The following is an 18,271-nucleotide window of genomic DNA, read 5'->3' as shown; positions in this document are numbered from 1 at the left end:
TTTCTAATTTCTTAAGGTGGAAGTTTAGTTTTTTTATTTGAGATCTTTCTTTTTATTATAGGTGTGTACAGATATAAATTTCCTTCTATGCACTGCATTGTTTTAGCTGCATTCTATATGTTTCAGCATGTTATGTTTTTATTTGTATTTGTATCAAAGCATTTTGTAATTTCTGTTGTGATTTCTTTCCTAAACTGTTTGTATTTAGAAGTATGTTGTTTAATTTCCACATATTTGTGAATTTTCCAACTTTCTTCTCTTATTAGTATCTAATTTCATTTCATTGTGGTCAGAGAACATACTTTGTATGACTGATCTTTTAAAATTTATTGAAACGTTTATATAACATAGTTTATGCTGGAGAATATTCCAAATGTACTTGAGAAGAATGTGTATTCTGCTGCTGGTGGAATGTGCTTTTTTTGTCTGTTAGGTCTAGTTAGTTTATAGTGCTGTTCGAGTCTTCTATTTCCTTGTTCATCTTCTATCTAGTTGTTCCAGTCAATTGTAATTATTTTATATATTACTTTTTTTATCCTGTTTTTTGTCTTGTTAAAATTATTATAGTAGTCATGTTAGGTCAGATTCCATATATACACAATTATAAAGTATGTTTACATTAAATATTAACTTACATGATTTATTTAGCCATTTTTCTGTTGTTGAAATTTAGACTGTTCATAATTTTTTTTTTCCATCAAAACGAAACTGTGATCATTGTGCGTAAGAGCTGCTTTGTGTTTGGAGTTGTTTCTGTGAGACAAATGAATTACTGGCAAAAGGATATGACTAACTCATGCTTTCGCCCATTTTTTTTTTTTTTTTTTTTTTTGTCTTTTTGCCATTTTCTTGGGCCGCTCTCACAGCATATGGAGGTTCCCAGGCTAGGGGTCGAATTGGAGCTGTAGCCACCGGCCTACGCCAGAGCCACAGCAACGCTGGATCCGAGCCGTGTCTGCAACCTACACCACAGCTCACGGCAACGCCGGATCGTTAACCCACTGAGCAAGGCCAGGGATCGAACCCGCAACCTCATGGTTCCTAGTCGGATTTGTTAACCACTGTGCCACGACGGGAACTCCCGCCCATTTTTTTTAACACCTCATACTTTAACATAAAGATGGGCTTCACATGGACTGATAGCTCAAATGAGGAAGGTAAGACTATGAAAGTAATGGAAGAAATGTAGACTATTTTTGTGACCTAGAGATTACTGATACTTCTTGACTTTTCAAACAATACTTCAAAAGTACAGCCCAAAGGGAAAAAAGAAAGAAAAAAGAAACACACATATACACAAACCTAGTGAATAAGATATCATCGATACACTACAGATTTCTATGAACTGGAAGACCCCATGGACAAAGTTAAAGAACATATGATAGTTTGAGTGATTATTTTGCAATATTTACAACCAATGAGGGAATATTATCCAGCTTATAGGAGGAAGTAATGCAAATCGACAAGAAAAAGATAGGAAACCCAATATAAAAATTAAGAAAATACAAAAATTAAGAAAGGATATGAACTAGCATTTTACAAAAGAAAAATCTCCAAAAGTCAATCAGCACATGAAAATATGCTCAAACCTATTAATTATTAGAAAACTACAGACTGAAGCAATGAGGTGCTTTACTTTACATCTTTTTGACTGATAAAAAGTTAGAAACAAAGGTGATATCAAATGTCAGGGATAAAAGGATATAGAAATCGTCATGCCTGTGGTGGGAGTATGGCCGGTGCAGTCATGTGGGAAAGTAATCTGACAGTGGTTAGGCAGAGCAGGTTTATGAATACACTGTGGCCCATCAATCCCACGCCTGTTTATGTACCAAAGAAATCCTGTTGTGGCAGAATCTATGGGTCCACCCCTGGGAGCATGAATTAATAAAATGTGGCACCAGGGTGTGTGAAACTCCAGTTAGAGATGAGATGTCCACATGGCAACATGAATGCATCTTAGAAACATAGATTTGAATGAAAAAGAGTAAGAAACAGCCGGGAAACCCAATACCATTTATAAAAATTAAAGATGCACACATACAATGTAGTAAATATTTTGCATGAACTTTCAAATGGTTGCCTACAGGGGAGGAGAGTAAAGAAGAGTAGAAAACAAAGATAAAGGGAGTAAGTAAGTAGCTCTGCCTGGACTGAATATAATGTGTCATGAACTGAGAAATATGGTTAACATAATCCTCTTAACTTGAGGTCCTAAATGAATGAATGAGTCCACTATTCATTTACCCATTCTTTAATGTGTATTGCATTATAATCCATTTTTTTAGAACCAACCAATTTTTGTTCCCATTAACTACTTAATCAGCCTGCCTTTTCTCCTCATTCCTTATCAGCTCAGGGCATTCTAGTTTTTCAAACGTTCCTCATTTGAACCAAAAATAGCATCATTGTTTTAAATTATACTTGTTTTTCAAATACGATGCTTATATATTCCAAGTGTGTTTGCCCATTTTCTTAGGTGGTAGAAATTTTTCATTTTACTTTTCTATCTACTCAGATTTTCCATTGGAATTATTTCCATTGCTATTAAACTTAGAAGTCCCCCCTGTGATATGCCATTTTTTTCATACTTTTTAAGCACTTGGTTGCTTTTCTTTGTGTCTTTAAGCACCTGGAATACTTATAACCATTGCACAGCACTGTGTATCAGGCAGCCCTTCCTCTTCCACTAATTTATGGTCCTTCTCTTAGACTATATTAAACTGTTATTTAATTAGGATCCTCTCTTCGTCCTTATGATTTAATTATTATAGTTTTCTAATATGTTTTTATTATAATTCCTCTTCATTATTCCTCCCTATTAAAAATTTTAATGAATTCCATTTGTTTGTTCTTCTGGTTAAATATTAAGTCATAATCCAAATAACTTAGATGTCATTAGTTTATGTGGTCAAAGTAAGGATACCACATCTTTATAGATGCAGGCAGTTGGCAGATGTCATGATTTTCTTCAGTGCATAAATGCAATTTATCTTTGAGCAAGGGGCATAAAAACTTTTATGGTATTGGCTTTGAAATAATAGTTAAGAACTGCAGACTCAGTTTTTCCTGCTTTTCTTGAAAAAGAACACTTCTAAAGAAGGAAAATCCTTAAGCATGGATATCGATGTAATTTTCTGAAAGTCTCCTGTAATTCCTTGGGATTTTTGTTGTTGTTTGTTGGTCGGTTTTTTTGGGTTTTTGTTTGTTTGTTTTGTTTTGTTTTGTTTTGCTTTTAGGGCTGCACCTGTGGCATATGGAAGTTCCCAGGCTAGGGGTCCAACTGGAGCTACAGCTGCCAGCCTACTCCACAGCCACAGCAACATGGGATCCTAGCTGCATCTGTGACCTAACCACAGCTCTTGGTAATGCCAGATTGTTAACCCACTGAGCAATGCCAGAGATCGAATCTGCCTCCTCATGGACACTAGTCAGATTAGTTTCTGCTGAGCCACAATGGGAATTCCCAATTCCTTGTATTTTTGAACTGGTTATGTGCTAGCATATAATTTTGTTTCTTGAATCTTTGTGGGTTTTTTTTTTTTTTTTTTTTTTGTCTCTTGTCTTTTTAAGGCTGCACCCACAGCATATGGAGGTTCCCAGGCTAGAGGTCAAATTGGAGCTACAGCTGCCAGCCTACACAACAACTGCAGCAAAGCGGGGTCCAACTTATATGACAGTTCGTGGCAATGCCGGATTCTTAACCCACTGAGCAGGGCCAGGGATCGAACCTGAGTTTCCAGTCAGTTTCGTTAACCACTGAGCCATGATAGTAACTCCTGTTTGTTCAGTCTTGAACCTCCTTTTTAATTCTTTATTCCTTGAGGGTGAAATAATTGCCATAATAATACTATCATTTATTACATGCCTTCTCTGTGCTAGGCATAGTGACACTTTAGGATTTATTATATCACTTAATCCCTACAACAACTCTGCAAAGTATGTATCATAATCCTATTTGACAGATCAGGAAATTGCAGCCCAGGATGCAGATAATATGCATCCATCACAAGTGACTAGATATAGTCCCTCTGCTATTCAGCAGGGTCTCATTGCCTTTCCATTCCAAATGCAATAGTTTGCATCTATTGTATATGTGTTTTGGGGTTTTTTTGTCTTTTTTTTTTTTTTTGTCTTTTCTGGGGCCTCACCCTTGGCATAGGTAGGTTCCCAGGCTAGGGGTCAAATTGAAGCTGCAGCTGCCAGCCTACACCACAGCCACAGCAACTCGGGATCTGAGCCTCATCTGCAACCTACACCAAAGCTCACGGCAACACCGGATCCTTAACCCACTGAGTGAGGCCAGAGATCAAACCGGCAACCTCATGGTTCCTAGTCGGATTCATTAACCACTGAGCCACGATGGGAACTCCCTAAATGCAATAGTTTGCTCTATTAACCCCAAACTCCCAGTCCATCCCACTCCCTCCTCCTCCCTCTTGGCAACCACAAGTCTGTTCTCCATGTCCATGATTTTCTTTTCTGGGGAAAGTTTCATTTGTGCCATTTTTCATTTTACGGGTAATTTTTACTTCAGTTTCTTCCACTAGCAGTTGTCTTAAAGTGAGTATAATTAATATTCATTTGGAAAATGTAAGCAAAACATTTTTTAAAGGGCCATGCCCACAGCATATGAAAGTTTCTGGGCCAGGGGTTGAATCCAGGCTCCAAGTTGCAGCTGTGCCCTACACTGCAGCTGTGGCAATGCTGGATCCTTTAACCCACTGTGCCCGGCTAGGGATCAAACCTGCATTTCCACAGCTACCCGAGCCATTGCAGTTGGATTCTTAACCCACTGCACTACAGTGGGAACTCCCACAAAACATTTTTTAATGTCCTTTGAATAAAGTAGGAAAGTGCTCGTCTTTGAGGGCAGGGCGGCAATGCCATTTCCACAAGGTTTGCTTTGGCTTGGGACCTCATCTGCTGTCATTTAGTAATGAATAAAATTGCTGACAGTAATAGGATTAACTGTGTGTGGAGATAGCCAGGGTTAGAGATAAAAACACTGGAGAAGTCAAATAAGTTGCTCGAGGTCCTCTAGCTAATAAGCTATTAAGTGGGAGAGTGAGGGCTAGAAACAGGCCATCTGTCTCCCAAGCACATGTCCATTAGTGGTTTGCTGATAGCCTTCCAGAACAACAGAGAGGACTCTCAAACATGGTCTTGCCTCCCTCCAATTGATCCTCTCCATGTGCCTCACAGCGGGTCTTTCTAAAATTAAGTTCTGATTTTAATTCTCCCTTGCTATAGCACTTAGGTATTGCTTTCAGCCAGTGCAATAGAAAAACCAGGCAAGAGTGGCTCAATCATATAGGAGGTTGTTTTTCTTAGATCCCAAGCAGGTAATCCTGGGCATTATGGTTGTTCTGCGTTTATCAAGGAGCCAAATTCTCTATCACCTCCTGTTCTATCCTCCTCAGTATCTGGCTCTATTCTTCAGCATCTCAAGATGGCTTGTGCTCCTCCAAGCATGGCAGTCAAATTCCACACAAGAGGGGGAAATATGAAGGGCAGACAGTGCTGGTCTCTTGAGCTGTCCCTCTTTGTCGGGGAAATAAATGTATTCCTTCAAGTCCCGTGAGACTTCTGAAGTAGACGTCTGCTTACGTCTCACCCACCAGAACTATGTAAACTGCACATAGTGCTAGGTCTACATAGCCACTCATAACTGCCAGGGGGTGGGAAATCTTTAAATAGGTGTACCACCACACAATTAGGATGCTAATAGTAAGGGAGAAGGAGAGAATAGGTTTTGCGCAAGCCACCAGCATGCCTGCCACAATTGCTTAAAATTCTTCATTGACCCCTCATTGCCACAGGATGAAATCCAAACGCCTTCTTAGTTGGGAATCTGACCTACCTGTCTCTCCCACCTGGTTCAGACACCATTCTCCTTGGTCATAAAATTCCAGTCATTTGTGAACATCCAGCTCTCCCATGCCTCCATGCCTTTGCACATGCTGTTCTTTTATCTTTTATGTTGTCCTTTTATCTTTTATCCAAAAGAGATATCCCATCATCACATCTCTTTTGTCAGCCCCCAAATACTTTGTCTTTCAAGTTCAGCTGGAGGATTACCTCCTATTTGAAATCAGCTTTGTCTCTTACAACCAAACAAGGTTTTCCTTCCGAGACACTCCCACAGCACCTTGAACTCATCTCTATCAATCATTCATTTGATTGTAATGAAGTTGTTGGTGGTATGCCTGTGTCTCTGACACATCTGCGATCTCATGAGTTCCTTAAGTGGAATGTGAATAGCGGGATGAACAGTATTGGTCTTCAGCCCTCATCTCTGCAGATGTTGCTTGACCCAAATGAGCGTTGCCTTTTATTTTGATTTTGCTTTGATTTGTCTACTCCATGTACTTGAGCCATGCATTTCTGTCTTAGCGATGCTTTTTAAAAGTCATTTTTTGGTTGATTATCCAGATTTGTCCACCTTTGCTTCTAGTTGTAGAAAAGGATGAAGAAAATGGAGTTTTGCTTCTAGAACTAAATCCTCCTAACCCGTGGGATTCAGAACCCAGATCTCCTGAAGATTTGGCTTTTGGGGAAGTGCAGGTAAGGAAATGTTAAATTATAATATTCTTAAAAACACAAATAAAGCTAACATATCAATTTATATATATATATATATATATATATTTTTTTTTTTTTTTTACATCTTATATTACCTTGAGTATTCTTGGAAGTGGCTAGTTAGGACATATAATAAAGTTATTCTGAAGTCTTTTTTTTTCTTTTTCCATGGTGAGCAGTGGCTTGATGTGGATCTCAGCTCCCAGACCAGGCACTGAACCTGAGCCGCAGTGGTGAAAGCACCAAGTCCTAGCCACTAGACCACCAGGGAACTCCCCATTCTAAATTCTTGAGCACATTATTTAGGAACCTCAGGAACTTGGCAAGGATTACAAGGAAATATATCTAGATTTAAAAAAAAATCTTTTAGCAGAGGTCCCAAAGGAGAGTCATGCACAGCTATGGGAGGAAGTTCAGAAACTGCCCTTGCTACCAGATCACTGTCAGATAAAATGGCCAGCTACATGTTTCTGCACATTGCCCTAAGATCTTTACAAACTTTTCTGTGCATTTTTCCACTTTTAAAAGAAAATTTCGGGGTTCCTGTTGTTGCTCAGTGGTTAACGAACCCAACTAGTATCCATGGGGACAGGGGTTCGAGCCCTGGCCTCACTCAGTGGGTTAAGAATCTGGCATTGCTGTGGCTGTGGCGTAGGCTGGCGGCTACAGCTCAGATTGGACCCCTAGCCTGGGAACCTCCATATGCTGCAGGTATGGCCCTAAAAAAAAAAAAAAGAGAGAGAGAGAATTTCCTCCAGAGAAAACACTTTGGTAGTTTGGGAGAGGTAAACAACCAAAAATTAATTTTTCTGGAGTATTCGGGAAGCTTGTAAAAATGGGCTCTTACTTTTTTGAGGAGACAAATGGGAACCTACCCAGAAGAGGCACAATCACCTGCATTTGATTTCTTGACCTCTCCCTACCTTCTTTGCTGGCTTTTCACATTTGGATTTCTGTGACCTTATCTCTGCTCCTTGGTGTTTTCATTTTTCCTGTGAACGTGCCAGACTATGGGAAGGGAGTAAGGCGTTGATTTGGAATCCTATAGTCTCTGCCCGTCTCTAAGTCATTGTTTTTCACCCTTCTCAAAGGACCTTGACATCCTGAGTGAGTCCCCAAGTAATTTAGGTGAGAAAGCCTTAGAAGCCAGTGCAGCCAGGCTGCATGACTGTGTCCACCCACTGGAACCAGTCATTCTTATACCTATTCACAGCCACCCTACCATTTAAATCCCCAGAGGTCTGCCATAACATCTATAACTCCCTTTCCTTGTAAATTGTGTTTTAAAAGACTGGTAACAAAAGATATTCTGTGTTACAGAGCATAATTAAATACCTTGGAGCTGATTTGAGTTGGGTAAATCAACTGGTTTGACCCCTAAAACCCACCATGAGCATTTCTGTTCTAATAAAGTAATGCCTGTGCTGGGAATTGTGTTCTACGGAAATGCTCCTGCTGTGTCTTTCTTGAGTCCTGTGTCATTGAACATGCTTAGGAGCAAAGGTCCCCCATGTGGCTTGTCTGCTAACCAGCCCAGTTCCTTGTTCTGGCTGGTAATGATCCGATCATCTGAATCTCACTGTCTTCCAACAGATCACGTACCTTACTCACGCCTGCATGGACCTCAAGCTGGGGGACAAGAGAATGGTGTTCGACCCTTGGTTAATCGGTCCTGCTTTTGCGCGAGGATGGTGGTTACTACACGAGCCTCCATCTGATTGGCTGGAGAGGCTGAGCCGCGCAGATTTAATTTACATCAGTCACATGCACTCAGACCACCTGAGGTAAGGAAGGGTGAGCCCTCAACTCCGAAGAAAATGCTGCAATAAAAGCACTGTTGGTTTTCAGCTTCTTTTGTAATCACTGCTCATTCTGAGGTAGATTCGCTTGGGCTGATAAAAAGAGAACTAATTCAGATAAATGCTTGCATTTGCATAGCCTCTTTTTTTAAAAACTTTTTTTTTTTTTTTTTTTTTTTTTTGTCTTTTCAGGGCTGAACCTGTGGCATATGGAGGTTCCCAGGCTAGGGGTCGAATCAGAACTGTAGCCCCGGGCCTACGCCACTGCCATAGCAACATGCATAGCCTCCTTTTTAAAGTGCCTTCCTGTTTTATACCATTGGGATGTGAGAAGAGCTATTGTGGAAAGGAGCATGGGGTTAATAACCCTGGACCCTCTCACGTCCTACCCTCAGGCTAGTTGGTAAAACTCTGAGTTTAAGGATCATCAAAGTTGACTTCCTTTTTTAGTTTAACATTTATGGTGGGAATCAGCACACATTTTCTACAAAGGACCGGAGTGTAAACTGTTTGGAGTTTTACAAGACATATGGTTGGCATTGCAACTACTTAACTCTACTATTATAGCACAAAAGCAGCCATAGTCGGTCCTAAGGAGCCTGATTGCCTTCAGCTTTATAGGCAATGACGTGTGAATATCACAAACAGTTTCCTGTGTCACCAAACATGATTGCCTTTTGATTTCCCTTTCAACCCTTTAAAAAAAGGTAAAAGCCCTTCCTAGCATTCAGCAGCAGGTCGCTGTGTTTTGCCAACTCCTGATCTGTAGCATTTCGACAACACTGAGCTCTCAACTTTTGAACCCTGAGTCCACCACATCCTTCAGTGAAACCAGAGCCATATGATACTAAGGATAGAAACGGAAACTTCCTGAATCCAGGCGATCAAATAGGAGGGAGAAAGAGGAACTTTCATTGACAAAAACCACAAATATTTGTGAATGGACTGTTACAAATATTTGTGAATGCTCCTATTCCCAACCCCCTGGCTTCATTACAGGGTCCTATGTGTTCATCCTTATTGAGAAATTTGTATTGCTACTGCCAGGTTGCCAATACCCAGCAGTGCCCATGGTGTTCTAAAATGAAGCAATTTCAACTTTATTTTTTTTTCCTGTGACTTTACATGACAAGTTCACATGAAGGATATACTTTGATAGTAATGTCCATGGTTAGGGAAAATACATTGTTTGTTGGTTGACTGGCCCCTGGATTTTTCTATTGAAAGTCCATGAGATCTCGAAGGCACAGGTGTGTTCTCTTGCTTTTTAAGGAAAGGGTTTAAAAATTTAAGTAATTAACAGCTTTAGTAACAAATTACCTGTAACACACTTAAAAACCGAATACCACCCACTGGAGTATTGTGCTACGATTAAAAATCTACTTGTCTACTACATGATATCTTTGTCCCACAGAAGGTTCTGGAACCAAACTTGTAATTTCAGGATTATGAGAGCCCTGAGTTCACGCATTGTGTAATAACTATGTTGTGTGGTAGTCAATTTGTACAGCTTGCTTAGAGAGAACAATGTCAAGTTAAGGAGGCGATTGCTTTATAGTGCCTGTCACAAGATGCCATTGCCATTGTCCTAGCAAGAGATATTCTATGGGAGTATACTACATTTTAGTGAGGATAAGAACTTTTTATGGCATTTAGTCCGGTCATTTCCCAACCACTGTCCTGAAAACCAATTTCATTTTGATTTCAGGGGCTTGTGTGGGCAAAGTTGCCAGGCATTAAAAAGCCACTTCTCAACTGTAGTATCACAATGCTTTAGTTGGGTAGTGTATTGCAGATAGCTTATGGCTGAAAAGTTACCAAGCCTTGCAGTTTTCACTCCTTTGAGTTTATTTCCTTGACAGAATTGACCCTGAGTTTTTTGACTCTTACCTGCTCAACTAATAAACACCAGAGTCATTTATCTCCATTGCTCTTGTCTGACCTTTATTTACTGAATAATGCCTTATTGGTTCACAAAAACAAGGGGGGAGGGGGCCAGCATGCTTTAGAAAACTGTCTTTAGTCAAAGAAATGTGATTTTATTATGTAAATATATGAGTATTATAATAGATAGTGTTATTAATAGACACCAGCAAGAATTGTCAATAATTTAAAAATCACAAATTAAAATACATCCATGTTAGAATCATTTATCCTAACTCCCAAAGCCCTTTAAAGTGGAAGATTTAGATGTTAACCCAGAGATTAAAGACATGTTCAAAGAATCCTTGATTTTTTTTTGAATCCCTTGTTTTTAGAGAAGAAAACCTAATGATTTTCCCCCTCTGGATTCTACATATTAAATATAGTTTTGGAACTTGAATATTAGTATGGTTAATAAGTGCTGATATGCTGATTTTGTTTATATTTTTCTTATGAGTAAATATCCTATATCACCAGACATTATAGTCTATGTACAAATATGATTCTTAAACCTGATAGCACATTCATTAGAGTTGGAATTGCCTTTTTTTTTTTTTTTTTTTTTACAGTTGCACCTGCAACATATGAAAGTTCCCAGGCTAGGGGTTGAATCCAAGCTGCAGCTGCCACCCTACATTACAGCCGTAGTAACAGCAGATCCGAGCTGCATCTGCAACCTATGCTGCAGCTCAGGGCAATGCCAGATCCACTGAGTGAAGCCAGGGATGGAACTTGCATCCTCATAGAGACAACGTCGTGTCCTTAACCCACTGAGCCAGAACAGGAACTCCAGAATTTCCTTTCAATAGAAGAAGCACCAAGTTTAGGATCAGAAAGCCTGAATTTGAATACCAATTTACTATTTGTTAGTCATATATTTCTGAGTGTGTTTCCTCATTTATTAAAAGCAGACTAAAAGATGAGAGGGTCTTTTGTTGAGAATCAAATACAATAACATGTGAAAGTGTGTAACACTATGATTGAAATATACCTACACAGCCATTTATTTGTTTATTGTTCATGTTTTGCCACCCACACAGTAGTATATAATCCTTTTATGTAATAAATGCTAATAAATGAAAGTTGGCAACTTATGTAAGTACTCAAAAATGCTTGGATGGTTCATTGTGTACTGACTTGGGATTACTACAAGAGGTAAATGTCATTTTCCTCTGTGCTAAACTTTATTGTCTTGGTTAGTTAGTGACTGACTCTCTTTAAGGACAAGGAGTTCATTCTGTATACCATGTGTGGCTATCAACCTTCGAAGTTTGAAAAACTGCCCCAGGGTGGGCACCCATCCGTTCTCTTAGATATATGGCCGAGACCTTTCTCTCACTGGGAGGGAACCACACTGAGGAATGAGAAAAAAAAAAGGAAAATCAAGATGAAACCAGAAACCTCTTTGGCATAACTTCTCCACTCTGTACTTTTTGTTAGAACTACCCTTGCACAAAGCAGCATCAGTGTGGAAGACAGAATTTGCACACCTGGTTTGATATACATGCCGTGGTATATGGGATGTTCTAACAATAAAGAGGACTCTCCCAGGAAATCTCCTCACTGTTATAGTCAGCCTTGAGGAAAGAGCTCTTCTTTTGGACTCTGGGGAGAGTCTAGTTTTTCAGTTCCTTGCTTCTCGGTCAACGTGTTGGTGTAAGGATCACACTCTCTCTTATACTAGATAATTCTATTTTTTCACCTTTCAACCTGTCTATCCTTCTGACCCTAGTTACCCAACACTGAAGAAGCTTGCTGAGAGAAGACCAGATGTTCCCATTTATGTTGGCAACACGGAAAGACCTGTATTTTGGAATCTGAATCAGAGTGGCGTCCAGTTGACTAATATCAATGTAGTGCCATTTGGAATATGGCAGCAGGTCTGTGTTCTTTCCACATGTTTGGGTTATCCTTTCTGGGATAAATTTGAGGCGAGATAGAAATTTTAAGACTAAAGAAACAATGGCCTACTTTTTTTGTACATGGTCCTGTGTAAATCTCTATTTGAGCTGAAATAAGATGGTCTTCCTCTCCAATTATCCATGGTATGACTCTGATGGATAACAAATCCAGTTCTGAAAAAAGGGGATTTCTTTCCAGAAGAGAGGACAGTTTCTTCAAATATTGAATTAAAAGCAAAATAGATGTAAACCGTTGTTGGTTTTATTGTTGAATTCCAGGTAGACAAAAATCTTCGATTCATGATCTTGATGGATGGCGTTCATCCTGAGATGGACACTTGCATTATTGTGGAATACAAAGGTATTTTCTTACCCTCATCAGCAATGAAAATTGCTCTTGGTAGAAAGGATAATAATAGTTATCCAAAACATCATCCTATGTTCATCTGTTTCTTCCCTCTTCATTTTCCATAGAGTACAGTATATTCTATCTCTGTCTTAGGAAAATGGACTGTCATTCATATAATCTTACAGAGAATCAATTAGTAATGTACTCTATGCCGTGACAGGTGCAAAGGTTTTTTTTGAAGGCAACAGATAAAAATATCCTATATTTCACCTATTGTAATTTCCTTAAAACTGACATTATTGAATAAATGTTTTACTTTCATCTTGAATATTATTATGTTATGGAATCATACACTTTACCCCAATAATCATCGAAAAGAATTTCCAAAAGGTTGAGAGAGTTGTGTTGATCTGATTACTTTCCTCTGCATCCTTTGAGCTTAACCTTTGAATATAGTTTGCTAAGGAAAGTAGTCTGTTTATGATCCTGGAGTGGAATCAGGCTAAGTGTCCTCATTCAGAACCCACTGAATCAGACAGAATGAATTTATTTCCTTGAAAGTTCAAAATGTGTCACTCAAGAGTATAAATTTTCAAATCTTACTCTCTCTTTTCCTTGGATGTGAGCAATTCTTCGATAATTGAATGAGGCAGATTATATAGACTTACATGGAAGACTGTTGGCCTGAGAATTCAAACTATGGTGTTCAAGATTTCACCTTGAGTCCGATGCCATTTTGTTTTCCCACAGGTCATAAAATACTCAATACAGTGGATTGCACCAGACCCAATGGAGGAAGGCTGCCTATGAAGGTTGCATTAATGATGAGTGATTTTGCTGGAGGAGCTTCAGGCTTTCCAATGACTTTCAGTGGTGGAAAATTTACTGGTAATTCTTTATATCAAAATGATGCCAAGGAGTTGGCATGGCACTTTGCTAAATGCTGTGTGAATCAATACAAAGATAATTAGGACATGGTTCTTCCTCACAAGAGGTGTGCAATCTTATTGGGAAATCATACTTGCAAGTCACAAATATAGACTAAAGTTTCCAGCTGAGAATATGCTGATGGAGCATGAAACACTAAGGAGACTAGGGAGAATCTCAGGAAAAATCAAGAATAATTTGGATCAAATGGATTCCTGACATAGAACATAGAGCTGATCAGAAAGAGTCTGACATTGGTAATCCAGGCTTAAGTGCTCTTTGTATGTGGTTCAGAACAGAGTGTGGGCAGCCTGAGGGGGATACATACCCTTGACCTCGTGGAAAGCTCATACGGGGGAGGGATGAGGCTAAGGAAGCCCCTCTAAAGTGTGGGATTACGAGAGGTTGGGGGGGTGGTAGGGAAAATAGTGGTCAAAGAGTATAAACTTCCAGTTACAAGATGAATAAATTCTAGGGGTATAATAAACAGCATGGCAACTATAGATAGCATATTGTACTATATACTTGGAAGTTGCTGAGAGTAGATCTTACATGTTCTAACCACACACACACACACACACACACACACACACACACCACACACACACACCACACACACACACGTGCACACAAACAGAAATGGTAATTATGTGAGGTGATGGCGGTGTTAACTAACTTTATTGTGGTCATCATTTAGCCATACATGCATGTCATGAAATCACCATGTTGTACACCTTAAAGTTATGTAATACTAGATGTCAGTTATATCTCAAAGCTAGAAAAAATGTGGGGACCAAGGCAGAAGCTCTTCTGCTCTGTGTCTAAGGGTGGTTCTGGGGCTGGGATGGGGAGGATGGTTAAGTGGTATATTTTTTTCATACCTTTGCTCAGTACTATCATTGTAAGTGTTCAATATATGTCTGCTTAATAAATTAATGTTTTTAGTAAGTAATCTCTGTTTAGTAATGTGTCAAAAATGCCCTACTTGCAATAAGAAGAAAACCTGTCCAGTTCCTTCCTTTTTTCTGTAAGTCTGATTTCATTGCCTCCCAGAATGCATCACCATGTGAGAGATGAGGGAAGGTGCTGTCCTTATGGGGTTAACAGTGTGACTAGGGAGGCAAAACATACCTACTAAAGGGTGGTAGCATAATTCAGTTCTTATGTGAGTATGTGTATGTGTGTGAGTATGTGCACATGCACATACATTTTAAAAGGTCTGTAATATACTAACATGTTCATAGTGGTTACACCTAGCTTATAGGTAACATTTTTTCCCCTGTATCCTTGTTTGTGTTTATCAAATTTTCATAACAGTAATGGTAGAAGGAGTACCTGACATGGTACCATACATGCTCTGGGCCCTGCCTAATTTCTCAATTTCCTTTATTGCCCATACCCCCATTGCTTGACAAGCATAAGTCCATACTGGCTTGTTTTTCGTTCCTCAGACTCAGTACACCATGTAGCTCCATGCCCTGGGTCTTTGTATGTGCTATTTCTACTGCTTAGAGTGCTATTGCCCCTGACCACCACGTGGTCAGCAACTTCTCTTCTGTGTCTGTGTCTATGGTCTATGATTCCAGATGTCATCTTCACTAACTACCCTTCTAATATGCCCTTCCATCCCACCCGTCCTCATCCTTACCCCAGCCACTCTCTATTTGGTGGCTCTGTTTTATTTTCTTCCTAGCTCATCACTCTTTGAAATGAACTTATTTACTTATTCATTATTTGCTTCTTTCACTAGAATGAATGCTCCATGAGAGCAGGGACCTGCTTTATCTTGCTCGCCACTGTATTCTCAGTGCCTAGAACTACGTCTGGCACATAGTAGGTGCTCAATAAATATCGATCAAATGAAAGAATGAGCAAACGAACAAATGAACAACACGTGAGGTAGGCATCATGATTCCATTCAACAGAGGAGAAAAACAGACTTAAAGAATTGAAGTGGTGGAGCTGCATTTTGATCTTGACTGACTCCAACATCCATGCTCTTGACCACTGTGCATCTCCAGAGTGTAATGAACATACTTTACTTTTATATTCCACCAAAATAACAAAGCCATGCCCATGTTAGTAGAGAGTTAATCGACAGTGCCCTTAAAATATGCATGCACCCAGGGTACAACTATGCATGCTGCCCTGTGTTTTCAGTTGGATCCAAATGAATTGCCGTAAACAAAGAGGGGATTCAATGTCTTTGACTAGTTTGGGATATTTTCCTAGTAACCAACTTTGCAAAATAAAGCCACTAATGACAAGGAGCTTTGTTCTACTTCTGCATCACTCAACTGTCAATTTTTATCTCTTGCAAGACTTCTAATCTACTAGAACTTTTGTTTTTCTGTGATTTCTGAACAGAGAAGACTAATCCAAACCCTGTCATTCCAGAGGAATGGAAAGCCCAATTCATTAAAACAGAAAGGAAGAAACTCCTGAACTACAAGGCTCGGCTGGTGAAGGACCTACAACCCAGAATTTACTGCCCCTTTGCTGGGTATTTCGTGGAATCCCACCCAGCAGACAAGTATGGCTGGATATTTTATATAACGTGTTTACGCATAAGTTAATATATGCTGAATGAGTGATTTAGCTGTGAAACAACATGAAATGAGAAAGAATGATTAGTAGGGGTCTGGAGCTTATTTTAACAAGCAGCCTGAAAACAGAGAGTATGAATAAAAAAAATTAAATACAAGAGTGTGCTATTACCAATTATGTATAATAGTCTTGTACATCTAACTTCAATTCCAAACACTATATGCTTATACTAAAAAACGAAGTATAGAGTCAACCTTCTTTGACTAACAGCTCTTCCCTAGTCAGGGACATTAGCTCAAGTATAGTCTTTATTTTTCCTGGGGTAAGAAAAGAAGGATTGGGAAGTAGGAATGCAAAGAAATAAAAAATAATTCTGTCATTGTTCAAATAAGAATGTCATCTGAAAATAAACTGCCTTACATGGGAATGCTCTTATTTGTCAGGTATATTAAGGAAACAAACATCAAAAATGACCCAAATGAACTCAACAATCTTATCAAGAAGAATTCTGAGGTGGTAACCTGGACCCCAAGACCTGGAGCCACTCTTGATCTGGGTAGGATGCTAAAGGACCCAACAGACAGGTTTGACTTGAATATTTACAGGGAACAAAAATGATTTCTGAATTTTTTCATGTTTATGAGAAAATAAAGGGCATACCTATGGCCTCTTGGCAGGTCCCTGTTTGTAGGAATATTAAGTTTTTCTTGACTAGCATCCTGAGCTTGTCATGCATTAAGATCTACACACCACCCTTTAAAGTGGGAGTCTTACTGTATAAAATAAACTATTAAATAAGTATCTTTCAACTCTGGGGTGGGGGGGAGACTGAGTTTTTTCACAGTCCTATATAATAATTTTCTTATCCTATAAAATAATTAGGAGTTCCCGTAGTGGCTCAGCAATAACAAACCCGACTAGTATCGATGAGGATGCGGGTTCGATTCCTGGCCCCCCTCAGTGGGTTAAGGATCTGGCATTGCCGTGAGCTGTGGTGTAGGTGGCAGACACGGCTCAGATCCCACGTTACTGTGGCTGTGGCATAGGCCAGCAGCTCCAGCTCTGATTAGACCCTTAGCCTGGGAACTTCCATATGCTGTGGGTGTGGCCTTGAAAAAAAAATAAATAAATAAGATAATTACTCAAATGTTTTCCTTGTCTCAGAACCTTACTTCAGGATAAAGAGTGAGAAAGTTTTTTTTATGAAGGGCCATTATTACAGCTCAAAAATAAGTTGTCTTCAGCAAGTAGAAAGCAATAAGCCTGAGAGTTAGTGTTCCTATCAGTGTAAATATTACCTCCTCGCCAATCCCCAGACAGTCCATTTGAACAATTAACGGTGCCCTGGGAGTACAGTTCAGAAACATTAATGTGGATGTTCCAGACCTGTATTTTTATAAGTACTTGTCTTGAGCCGGATGGAACCATCATTCCTCACCATTATTTAGAAGTGGACTGTGACTCTGTTGGAGATCAGGGCACACGGTTACCAAAAGCACACCCTTCTCCTGGCCTTACCTTTGCAAAGCTGGGGTCTGGGACACAGTCAGCTGATTATACCCTTTTACTAACTTCCCACAGCTCAAATCTGGTCAATTCTCCTTCACAAATCTCTTAAAAATCCATCACTCACCTCCAGCCTCTTCTGCTGTGGCCTTGATTCAGCCTCTCACAATTTTTTTTTAACCAGAATTCTGGCAGTGGCCCCTGACTTGCCTCTGTGCTCCCAGCCCCGCTGTCCTCTGATCCATCCTCCATGCCAGCCTTTTTCAATCTGCTGGTCACGATTCATTGATGGGTTAGGAAATCAATGGCATCACAACTAGCATTTAGAAAAAGGAAATAGGCGTTCCCGTCGTGGCACAGCAGAAATAAATCCGACTAGGAACCATAAGGTTGCGGGTTCAATCCCTGGCCTTGTTCAGTGGGTTAAGGATCCGGCATTGCTGTGGGCTGTTTTGTAAGTCACAGACGTGGCTCTGATCCGGCATTGCTGTGGCTCTGGCGTAGGCCTGCAGCATCAGCTCCAATTAGACCCCTATCCTGGGAGCCTCCATATGCTGCAAGTGCAGCCCTAAAAAAAAAAAAAAAAAAAAAAAAAAAAAAAAGACAAAAATAAAATAAAATAAAAAGAAGTAGAACAAAATTGTATAGAACAACCCTGAGTATGTTGCCTGAGCACATATAACAAGGGTAAGTATTATTTCAGGAAACTCTGGTTTCACAGATACTCTTGGCAT

At 39.6% G+C, this 18,271-nt stretch overlaps 1 protein-coding gene across 1 annotated transcript in view; it reads left to right on the top strand.

Annotated features, from left to right (window-relative positions):
- The window catches only part of CMAH (cytidine monophospho-N-acetylneuraminic acid hydroxylase), a gene marked incomplete at its 5' end in the record, with an annotated part of 38,404 nt that overhangs the window by 7,457 nt on the left and 12,676 nt on the right, over positions 1 to 18,271 (top strand). The window contains 7 exon segments of the mRNA NM_001113015.1: positions 6,458 to 6,567; positions 8,179 to 8,369; positions 12,040 to 12,187; positions 12,488 to 12,569; positions 13,308 to 13,445; positions 15,882 to 16,017; positions 16,475 to 16,615. Of these exon segments, the coding sequence (NP_001106486.1) occupies positions 6,458 to 6,567; positions 8,179 to 8,369; positions 12,040 to 12,187; positions 12,488 to 12,569; positions 13,308 to 13,445; positions 15,882 to 16,017; positions 16,475 to 16,615 (946 nt within the window).

Source organism: Sus scrofa, chromosome 7 (genome assembly GCF_054392235.1).
Source record: "Sus scrofa isolate SSC_HxYL_T2T_F1_AM1 chromosome 7, Sscrofa_HxYL_maternal_Yorkshire_Landrace_v2.0, whole genome shotgun sequence".
Classification (NCBI taxonomy): domain Eukaryota; kingdom Metazoa; phylum Chordata; class Mammalia; order Artiodactyla; family Suidae; genus Sus; species Sus scrofa.
The sequence above is the reverse complement of the archived record's forward strand: the minus strand, read 5'-3'. Positions and strand labels throughout refer to the sequence as shown.